The sequence below is a fragment of the Polyodon spathula genome, chromosome 19 (genome assembly GCF_017654505.1).
Source record: "Polyodon spathula isolate WHYD16114869_AA chromosome 19, ASM1765450v1, whole genome shotgun sequence".
NCBI classification, from domain to species: Eukaryota; Metazoa; Chordata; class Actinopteri; order Acipenseriformes; family Polyodontidae; genus Polyodon; species Polyodon spathula.
In genome coordinates, this window is record NC_054552.1 from 8,137,534 (window position 1) to 8,148,527 (window position 10,994).

General features: G+C 33.1%; 2 protein-coding genes across 3 annotated transcripts; one reads left to right on the plus strand and one right to left on the minus strand.

Annotated features, from left to right (window-relative positions):
* Nucleotides 1-44: 44 nt before the first annotated feature.
* On the plus strand, nucleotides 45-7,494 carry LOC121294950 (outer dense fiber protein 3-like). Of its 2 annotated transcripts, XM_041219195.1 has the most exons (8): nucleotides 45-846; nucleotides 1,493-1,620; nucleotides 2,274-2,403; nucleotides 4,736-4,939; nucleotides 5,739-5,840; nucleotides 6,323-6,432; nucleotides 7,102-7,242; nucleotides 7,403-7,494. In XM_041219195.1, exons 3-8 carry the CDS (start codon nucleotides 2,295-2,297, stop codon nucleotides 7,487-7,489), a joined length of 753 nt encoding a protein of 250 aa, XP_041075129.1. In that variant the 5' UTR covers nucleotides 45-846; nucleotides 1,493-1,620; nucleotides 2,274-2,294; the 3' UTR covers nucleotides 7,490-7,494. The 2 variants fall into 2 exon arrangements, with proteins under 2 accessions (XP_041075129.1, XP_041075128.1); XM_041219194.1 differs by lacking the exons at nucleotides 45-846; nucleotides 1,493-1,620 and having other exon boundaries at nucleotides 1,887-2,403.
* A 1,599-nt stretch (nucleotides 7,495-9,093) lies between these two features.
* LOC121294951 (BET1-like protein) lies at nucleotides 9,094-10,810 on the minus strand. Its single transcript, XM_041219196.1, has 4 exons — nucleotides 10,746-10,810; nucleotides 10,012-10,097; nucleotides 9,539-9,595; nucleotides 9,094-9,263 (listed from the first exon to the last, which is right to left on the minus strand). The coding sequence occupies exons 1-4, from the start codon at nucleotides 10,762-10,764 to the stop codon at nucleotides 9,096-9,098; spliced, it is 330 nt and encodes a 109-aa protein (XP_041075130.1). The 5' UTR covers nucleotides 10,765-10,810; the 3' UTR covers nucleotides 9,094-9,095.
* Nucleotides 10,811-10,994: the final 184 nt, after the last annotated feature.

The window sequence follows — 10,994 nt, forward strand, 5'->3', positions numbered from 1 at the left end:
TAACTATTATATTATATTAAAATATTATATTAAATATAACTTATTTCATAAATTGTCATCATTTGTTAAGTACAATTACCAAAACAATTACAACCATTTGACCTAAAGAGAAAGTTAAAGAAACAATTATAAAAGGGTTTCCAGGCATATTTGATGGGTCACTTTAATGAACCAATATGATATGCTACACACCAGCAGGATCTATACCAGTTTCAGAATGAACCCAAATAGATTCCCTAATTCAGTGCTTCACATATAGAAGGTGTCTTATATTCAGAGTCAGTCTGGTGGTCAGAATAGAAGTATTGTAATTCACTTCCCATTCACCAGCCAGTATCAGTATATCTGTTACAGTGTAAAGTTTGAATATTGGCAAGTCTTAACATGTAAGCCTACTGGTAAATGTCAACGCTTTACTTCGGAGCATTGGCCAATAAACGTCAGTAAATGTCTGAAAAGCAATATATTTCTAAATAATTGTGGACATTTACCACCTTACTTGGTAAATGTTGACAGTTACCAGTAATATTTAAGATTTATCAGATTCAAACTTTTACCAGTACCTACAGCTACCATCCATATCCCACAGGAATTAAGAAATAAAACACATTGCTGAATCTTGTACAGTGCTTAGTTATTTATTTGTTTATTTATTTATTTTGCAGTTCACCAATTAGATTTGTTGTATGTACTATTAAAACCACTCTTTAAAGCAATTCCAAAAGCCTTAATTAAGCAATAATACCCAAACTAGCAGCCTTTATTATCATGTCCAAATTAGGTACTTTAGGTAAGTATGTCAAGACAGAGTGCTGTGGGGTGATGTGATCACGTTTTTTACATCTGGTAAGGATCCTGGCCTCTACGTAGTATTTACTGTTACAATTTTTACATTTTATTCTTATAATGTATTTATTTGTTTTGTCTTTGTTATTGTCATTGTTTATTATGCAGCCACTGTCATTTTTTTCCTTGCATTGTAGTGATTAAAAATGGGTTCTTTTTGTTAAAGTTCTGATGCCACCTTTGAATGTAAACATCAATCTTTCCTAACTTGAAAGCTTGTGATTAATTATTGTTTAGGTAGTCCAATAAAAGGTATCACATCTCCTTCTCTTGCATGGTCTGCCATCTCTGGGCTAATATGGCTACCATTTCATCTATCAGTCCATGGTATTAGAAGGGTGTGACATCACTAGTTTCATCATAATTGGAAGAACACGTTCCAGCTTAGTTACATTCTGATCACCATTTTGTCATTTAGGCAACATTTTAGTGGCAGGTTGGCTAAATGAAAAACTAAATTGAAATTCGAAATTTAAACTGTTAAAAGTTATAATGTATATGCAGTAAATAGTCATTTTGTATTAACACTTTTTGTCATTGTTCAATGTATTTGGATAATTTTGAGAAGGAAAACATTGGTGTTTCAGTTTTGTCAGAATATTAGAACGCTCTGAATAATAGTGTTTTGTTCCCATGGTGACGGAAGTTCCATCCTTCTTGCTCAAGAGACCTAGCATGCCTCTAAATAGATGTCTAACCACGAGGCACCCCTAGTTTGAACCTCACATATCAAGAGATTACACTGCAGGAGAAACATCAGGAGAACACTTATTGGTATCAGTATGCTATTTATTTTCTTATTGTTATAATAATGTAATATATTGCTGTTCAATTTTTTCCAAACTCAAAAAATATTTTACACTGTAAATGTTTTGTTCATAAGCCATCATATATTTGCGTTTCATTTATTTATCACAATTATTGTTGTGTTGTCCCTATTAAACAGTGCAATGTATCTATAGCTCACTTAAATGTATTATGCTGGATAGATAGATAGATAGATAGATAGATAGATAGATAGATAGATAGATAGATAGATAGGTAGGCAGTTGGATAGAAACACACTTTGAAAAAGTTTTAGTGTAAAACCTGAATTACCAGCCACCAAGTGACTGCTTAAGATAAGTGTTTTTTTATCCTGGACATTTCCAAAAATGAAATTATCTCTGGGATTTACTGGCTAGTAACAGCAGGTTGACGGTTAGTTTAGAGGACTTGACATGTATAATTATATTGTAATGTGGATGTACAGTTTAATGCAATGGTTATAGTGAACTTAAGCGCACCTAATAATTCAAACTTTATTATGATTTCCCAAAGAACATCATCACAAATCAATAGATATTCCTATTTTGGGGTGAACTGGGTTTTAATTGTACTTGATCTCTGGCACACAGACTGACTGCATACGTTCTGTTCCTATGAAGGTTTTGAATCCAGAGCTGATCATGACTACTGATCCATGGGTGGGAACCTGGAGGCCTCAAAAGTCTAGAAGACCCATTGGAGCACAGTACTCCGGTCCAGGCCCAAAGTATGGAATCCCTTCTGCAACAGGTCAGTCTGCAGTGTTGATATTTATGAGACTATGTAATATTGTAATAAACCAATACTGGCTACAGTGCAAGGGCAAGTACAACAGTCTAAACTACAGACTCGCTGGATTTTTGGGTTTGTGAACCTGGAAGTGTGAGATGCCACCTCCTTTGATAGGAAGGTCTGGTAATAAATCCCTAAACAGAGCTACACAGGAACGACCAGAGTGGTGTGGAAGAAAATAGACTCCAGAGCAGTTGGAACTTAGCAGGGCTAGAAGTTAACTTTCTAAGGCAGTAGTGCAGATTTGCTACCTGCCTGGAAAGTAGGTAGCAAAATTGTCTTATTCGGTAGCGGTTTATTTGACTAATTATATATAAAAATAATAAATAAATAAATAAATACATAAAACCCCACCTACCTACTCTTTTAAATATATCCCAAACTCACATAGTAGGCCTATATTTAAAATCAGAAAGTATTTATTGAAACCACCTTGTGCTCAACTAAGTGCTCAATGAGATTATTTTTATCTGGATCATTTTGATGTCAAAAATGTCCCTGCTGGATTACATTTATCTAGACAACAAATAATCACGATTATGAAATCAAGTTTTTTGAAGTAGGCTAGGGTTTTTTTTTTTTTTTTTTTTTTTAAGGCCTTATTTGAGAACCTAATTTAACAAAATAAATAAGATTGTGGTAATATTGATTAATACACAACTTTTTTTATAATTTTTTAACAATATTTAAAAATCACTTTTAATGTGTGCAACATATAATGCATGCAAATAATAATTATTTTATGTATAGTATTAAATCATTAAATATAAATTGAATATAAATAAAAAAAGGTTAAAAATCTGAAAAAGCGTCTTTTGCAAGGAGAGTATATCGGGCTTATGTCTTTGTATGTGATTATGTCACCTACCAGCCCTGCTGCTGCCTTCCCCCGTGCACGCTACACTATATATATATATATATATATATATATATATATATATATATATATATATAAATACATGCTTCCGCAAAATCCAAGAACAGGTTTGGTTAGAGGTAACCCAAAGATGCACAAAGAAAAACACCCGATGTGAATGATTGTTAGCACAATTGATAACCCAACATGTTACTGTGGAAATAGTTGAAAGGCAGCTGCAGCCACATGTTGAAAGCTTACCTAGCACTGTTAAAGACACAACACATTTTCTGAAAAGGATTCATATAAAAGGTTAGACTTCCACAGAATACCATTTTATTTTGCATGGATGTAAAATCCCTGTACTCCAGTGTTCCCAGGCATGACACTTTAGAAGCATGCAAAGAGGCTCTAGAAAATACAGTAGATATGAACATGATACCTAGGGAACAAATGTCAAATATGATCAAGATAGTTTTAGAAAATAGTCATTTTACATTTGGAAACAGAAGTTACAAACAGAATGATGGCACAGCAATAGGCTCAAAGTTAGATATGCATTTTGCAAGCATGTATATAAGCAACTAGACAAGAAACCGTTAGAATACATGTGGATGACATATGGAATATGGACACATGGAGACAAATCTCTTGTACAGTTTTATAAATTAGCAAATTATATCCACCCTAACATTTCGGTGGATTTAAGGTGGCCAGAATCTGAAATTGAATTCTTAGATACCTTGGTTAAACTTGATCAAGGATCTATTAAAACAGATCTTTACTCAAAACTTACTGAGATGCATCAGTACCTGCATATGTTATCTGCACAGACTATCGATACTAAAAGAGCAAGGACTGGGTATAAGGATAAAAATAATCTGTACTGATGAAAATGACTACAAAAAATAGAGAAAGGAATTAAAAATAAATCTTAAGAAAAAGAGGATATGAATTGAGAAAAATTAACACTCAATAGGAATAAACTACTTGATTATAAGAAAAGGGAAGAGAGGGTTAAGAGAATTCCATTAATAAACCACATATTCTAAATTATTACCCAACATTTCAAAAATAGTTTGGAAGCATTTACGTATACTTCATAATTCAGATAAAATGAAAAGAATATTTCTGAAAGCAACGATCATAGTTTTTAGAAGGAATGCAAATTTAGCTGACATTTTCCACCGTAAATATAAAGCACGCGTTTCAATGGTTAAATAGGAGACGTATGCAAGGTAGTGATAATGTATTATAAAAAGAAAAGATAAATGAATGCACCTCAAGTTAAGAGGTTAAAGAAGTTGATTGAAATGTAATTATCTGCAGGAGTTAAAATATTGTTACGTATTTTTTGCGCACGTCCTCATCCATACGAAGCTATAGAGCCATAAGGTTTGCAGTAAAAACACAAAATAATTATTTTCTTTTTAGGAACCATCAAGCATGACCCAACAAAAAACAAAGCCCCTGCTTATTCTTTCGGTATTCAACATGTCAGTTATAATGCCGACAGTTCTCCAGGTCCAAAGTACTTTGTGTCATGCAAAATGACAAGAATGGGCAAGGATGTCTTCCCCGCCTATTCCATGTGTTTCCGGAGCAAGGAGCCCAAGAAGGCAAAAGCACCTGGTCCAGGTAACTGTGCTTCTGTAGCAAAGCAGATAAGTAACAGTATTCTTGAATTAAAAAAGGGCAATAAAATGACTTCAGGTTGAATTTAACCATTAAGCCTGTGGGTGATATATAGGGTAACATCTATTTGTCATCTCCATGCTCAAGAATCAATTCAACTGATCTAAACAGCATTGTATTACTGGCATACAAATCATTAAAAAATATTAACCTTCCTGATTTTTTTTTTTTTTTTTTTTTTTTTAATGTATTATTATATTTGTATTAATTCTGACAGAAATAAACTTAATTCACTAACATGCACTCTTTGATGCTTGGATGTCATAACCGTTTGGACTCTTATTGAATATTTAAACAACTTCTTTATTTATATCAATTTAATATACTCATTTTTTAATATAATTTGTTCTATAATATATCAATTTAATAAGTGCTGGGCAAACAATAAAGTAAAAGTAATCTACATTGACAAACTTGTTCTGGGAATGTTTTAAATATAATATAAATATTATATGAGTAGCTACAGAAATATGTGTACCCATAATTAGTTCGCTAATATTATTTCATTATATTCAATTGTGGTCAAACTTTGACTAAACCTCCACTAAAATTTGTATTTGCTTATTCCGTTTTTTCTTTGGGAAATAACTAATTATGGTAAAAACAAAAAAATAACAATAATAAAAAAACGAATTATGGTGAAAGCTTTGTAAAGGTTGGTAGATTTATACTATATTCTGGGGTTGCCAGTGGTACATCCACTTCTTTTTGCCTTGTTATTTCTACATTCTTTTTCCTACAGCAACCTATTTTCCAGAAAAAGCTACAAAGTGTTCCTATAATACGCCACCTGCTTATACGATGGGCAGCAAGACGAAACACTTTAAAATGGACAGTGTGCCAGGTAAGCTATTGAGGTTTTCATGCTGGGATTTTGTATTCCTCTGTGCAGTAATGTTCTAGAGTCTAAGATTGAATATAATCTGTTTCCAAAGCCAAAAATACCTACATTTACTTGGCTATTTTCTACCCTAACAACTTTTGAGTTTGAGTTAATTTACAGGAATTAAATGTGCTACTCATTTGATTCAGTTCATCTGCTTCATACATGCCAGATCGTAGTACTAATACAAAGAGCACGTTATCTATAGTCTGTTCAAGATTCACCAGCCCTTGAAGGTGCACAGTTAGATGAGCTAGGGGAGCTAGACAAGTATCAAACTTGTGACCCAATACAGTTATTACAAAAGTTACATATAGTTGTCTTAAACCAACATTAAGGATAATTGCTGATTTCATATTGGATCATTTGTATCAATATTAAAAGCATGTCGTATCTGTTGCAGACAAACCATAAATACTGTGTTCTTGTTTTTTGAATGACAGGGCCAGCCGACTACAAAATACCTACAACGCTGGGAAGAAATTCACCAGTCAAGTCCTCGGCACCCTGTTACTCATTGAGAATTAAAAGCAATTTAAACGTTCTGCACGAGGTAGTATTTCTATATGTACTGGTTCAAAAACCCTACACAGGACATTAAGGGTTGTTACAAATTGACAAGATAGAATATCGGGTCTCATCCTCTGTAAAAATGTAAAATACAATCATCTTAATTCATTACTTTACATACTGAATCACTGTAATCGATTTTAAACGTTTTAAATTAACCAATTCAGTTACATTAGCTTCAACCTTTTGTAGATAACCTGTTATAGGAGACTAGCATCAATTCCGAACTTTACAGTGAGTCTAGAACCTTTTTGACATTTGTATTTCCTTTAAAATTTTATACCACAAGATGTCAGCATAGCTCAAGAGACACTGAGAAGTCTAAAAATGTCGGCATGCTTTTCTCTCTGCAGAGATTATAAGTCATTAAAGATTTCTAGAAGTAAGCTACATCTTCCCAACGAATGCATGGTGGCATCACCTAACAACTGCATCCATAACTGTATTCAGGTTTTATTTTATTTTGATATAGTGCAGGAGGTTTAACTTTTAGAAAGAGAACATTCATCCAACTGTGAGCAAGCTTATGATGTCCTATCATCAAATTCCAATTATATATTTGGATGTAACAATTGTCAGACAACTATGTTGCTTCTTAAAACTGCAGGACATTATCCAAACAATATAAAAGCTTTTTTTCATTTCTTTCCAGGGTCCATCACCTAACACTTATAAGACTACAAACCTTAATGTCTATAAGTGCACCGCCCCTCAGTACAGCATGTCAACCAAAGGTGGGATGTCTAGCGGTTTAGGCAATACGCCTGGACCCGCTGACTACAAAACAGAAAAGGTAAGCTGCTTTTGAGGAGTACAATGAATAATACTGGTCAAATTACTACTGCTGCTAATTATATATATATATATATATATATATATATATATATATATATATATATATATATATATAAAATGCAAATGTTTTACACTGCCTTGTTTTGTTTCCTTGCTAGGTGACCTGCAATAAGTATACTCATCCTGCATTTACATTTGGTGTTAAACACTCCGAATATATGGCACCATTAGTTACAGCGATCTGAATCTGAACTGTATCACTGTACAGGATATTTTGTTACAAGAGACCATTAAATACCATGTTATAAATGTGTTCCTCATGAATTTTTATTGTGAAGTGTTTAAACTGTAATGGTAACCCCAAGTTACACATTAAATATGTTATGCTTTGTCCAGTAGAACTTTATTGTGTTAATATATACAAACTTTCTGTGAATAGTATGTATAATATAATAAAGGTGATCAATACTAGCATCTCAAGTATGATGATTACCACACATTTTAAGCAGAAATACATTCACAATTGTTGCAGATGTACCATAATTAAATATATTTCATCTGCCTGCTTTATTACAACATTGTGTTTATTGTACACAATTAAAAGCAAAGGCAGATAAACAAATAAAAAAAATTAACAGTCAACATTATTTGTTTGTATTAAATCTGTGTATTTGTTGGTGCAAAATCCAATGAAAATGAATACCCAAAACCTGTTTACTGTATTAAATCATAAACACAATATTCAGTTTCACTGGTTTTACACATTCTCTGCTAAGGCACAGTATTTTGGTCAGATGCAAAAACAATATTTAAAGAAATTATTTACATATTGAAAAAAAAAAAAAAAAAAACACTTCAGAAAAATCTTTGCAATGCAAAAATGTTTATAATTATATTCATTATAGAACTACAAATGTGTTTAGTTTCATATTACCACATCATAACTAATAACAGTGTACACACAGTACGGCATTATGCTTATGAAGCGTCATGGAAATATGTTCAAGAGCCATCTTTATCAATAAGAATTCAAGAGGTACAATCCCCAGAACTCAAAGCAACTGGAATGAAATGTTGGCATCAAGGGATCTATTTCATTGATGAACAGGATCTTTCAATCTTAAAAAAAGACCTTCGTCTTTTCTCTATTTTGTGATGTTTATATGGGGATAGGTGAATACAATAATGGGATGAATATATAGTTAAAGAATGGCGTTATTTGTTTTCATCGTTGTTTGCAAAATTAAAACAGACTGCCACATCACACCAATACAGCTGAGCTATAACATTGCACTTTTTTCTGAACTGAAACATATAATTAGTGCACATTATCTAAAAGTGATTTACCAAAGTTCTCTTTGTTTAAGTGTGTCAGTTGTTTAATACATTAAGAATGTATGACCAGGTTTACCATAACCAACCCTCCACTAAGCTACTGATTTTTCAAACACCACTGCAGAAACGCCAGGGAGAAGCAAAACCAGCGCAGTTTCCTATGTCTGTGTTTCTGTCCATCCTCCGCAGTGCTGAACACAGTAAAGCATTCTGAATCCTCCATAAGAAGTTCCATTCTCCCATTTGGTAATATGGTTTATAAGACCCTCTCAAGAATTATCACTGAATATTAAGTCTTACCAGGAGAAAACGGTTGCCCGGTGCAGAGCAACAGCTGAGGCGTTTTAATACATCCAGTCACCATTAATCAAAATCTCCCTCTGCACCTGTGTTTCCCAAAATGGCTACAAACTTTATTTGCTTCATAGGGATGACTGTTTAATGTCTCATCAAGAAATTGAAAGAGATCTATATGCCTTTAAATATATCTTTAAAAAAGAAGAAAAAATAATAAACCTAACTCTGCACCCTGGTGACAAGGTAGTAAAGCAGAAAGAAAATTAAGACCAGTCCAATTGAAACATAGCACAGCAGCTTCCGGTTGTCCCTGCCAGACCGTGCCATGGAGGAAAACCTTTTTACACTCCCCGTCAATAGACCTGTGGCACTCATAAAGTTGGAGTCCTAAGGACGACAATGAGAAAAAAGTAATATATAAATATAAATAAAATGCAAGTAGGTGTTCATTTTTTTTGTTTAATAGTTTATTTATTCCTTCATCCGCTTAACAAATATTTTGATATATTCCTCTAGTTTCCCAGTCTACAAATACATCTAAAAATTCATGGTTTGCACAGACTGCATATTGTTTTACATGTAATAAACTTGAGAATGAGGTTGCCCCTAACGTTCTCTTTTCTGTCCTCAAAACTGTTTTTATTATTTTGGTTTACACTTACCATGCTGTCAAGATAGGAATTTTGGTCCTCTGCATCTTGGTCTATGTCAAGTGCCAACTGTTAAAGTACAACGATGGCACAAGTATGTTAGAGGGATTTCTAAATGTGTATATTTAACAACCAGAAACTTTTACCAATTAATAAGGTGAGATAGGGATGCATATATGCATTGCAAAAGCTTTAGTATACAAAGCAATGTTTTCCCATGTCACTTCCTCACAATCAGCCTATAGTACAGGCGAATTCAGAATCAGTTTTTCCTACAATATATAATCATGTTAATCAAAGCTTGAACAATAAACTAATGCAGAACTAAACATTTAACAGGAAGAAATTAACATTAGATAAAAGTAGATTACATAAATTCCCAAACAAATAAATTAACCTGCCATTATTAACAGCTGTAAAAGTTAATTAAATGCTGCTTTAACAATCTCTGCGGGTTTGGGGCACAACAAATGATAACTACCAACCGATTTTAATCTGGAGACTTTACTGGACAGATTTTCGGCCAAACGTTTGTTTTCCGCATCCAATATGTCATCCACTGTACCATGTCCTGCAACAATAAAGATGTCATACAATGTTGAGGCCAATAATAATAATAATAATAATAATAATAATAATAATAATAATAATAATAAATAAACAAATAAATACAAAGATATCAAAGGCACACAAGTAAAGGGCAGGCCTATCAAAAAAGTACCGCAGTCTGTAAATTCAAATGCTGCAGTGAGGATCTATCATTTTTTGGCCAAGGTATTTCTAAGACTATTTGTTGTACTAACTTGAATCTTGAAAGGTGCAACCACCCTTGTGAAATAGGTGCCTGGTAACCACCTTGGTGCTTTTATCAGAACGGATTTGCTTGAAATACGTGCTTACTCTTTTAAAGGTTTTTTTTTTTTTTTTTTAAGCTTCTATTTTTTGAAAGGTAGCGGTATATATTTATACACTGATCTAAGACATTACACAATTGTTCACAATTTTAATTTAATGCCAATAGAAAAAAAAAGTGTTCTTCTAATACAAATAAATAGATCACGTCACATACATCTACAAGTTATTAAGACGTGTCAAGTTTCCTTAAAACGCTATAGTAAATTTCCAAAATACATTCACATTTTCAAAAAATTCACATATCCAAAATAATAGCACAGTTATTTAAACATATCTGATGTGGCTACGTGTCCATTTCATGTACCTCTGTTCCAGTCAGCCATCTTTCTTCTTTGTTGACTTCCTGTTAATCGAAAGGGCAAAGGTGAAACTTATTGCACAGCTGACGTCAGCTTCTATCAGCTGCAGAGCTGGACACTCGTGCAACAGCGGTGCATGCTGATTATTTGAAGGTGTTGCCATGTATGCCATCGACAGGGATATTCAATTTGTCAAATTTCTCGTGAATGATGTGTATTACATTTAACTAAATAAAACCCCACGACGTTGGGAG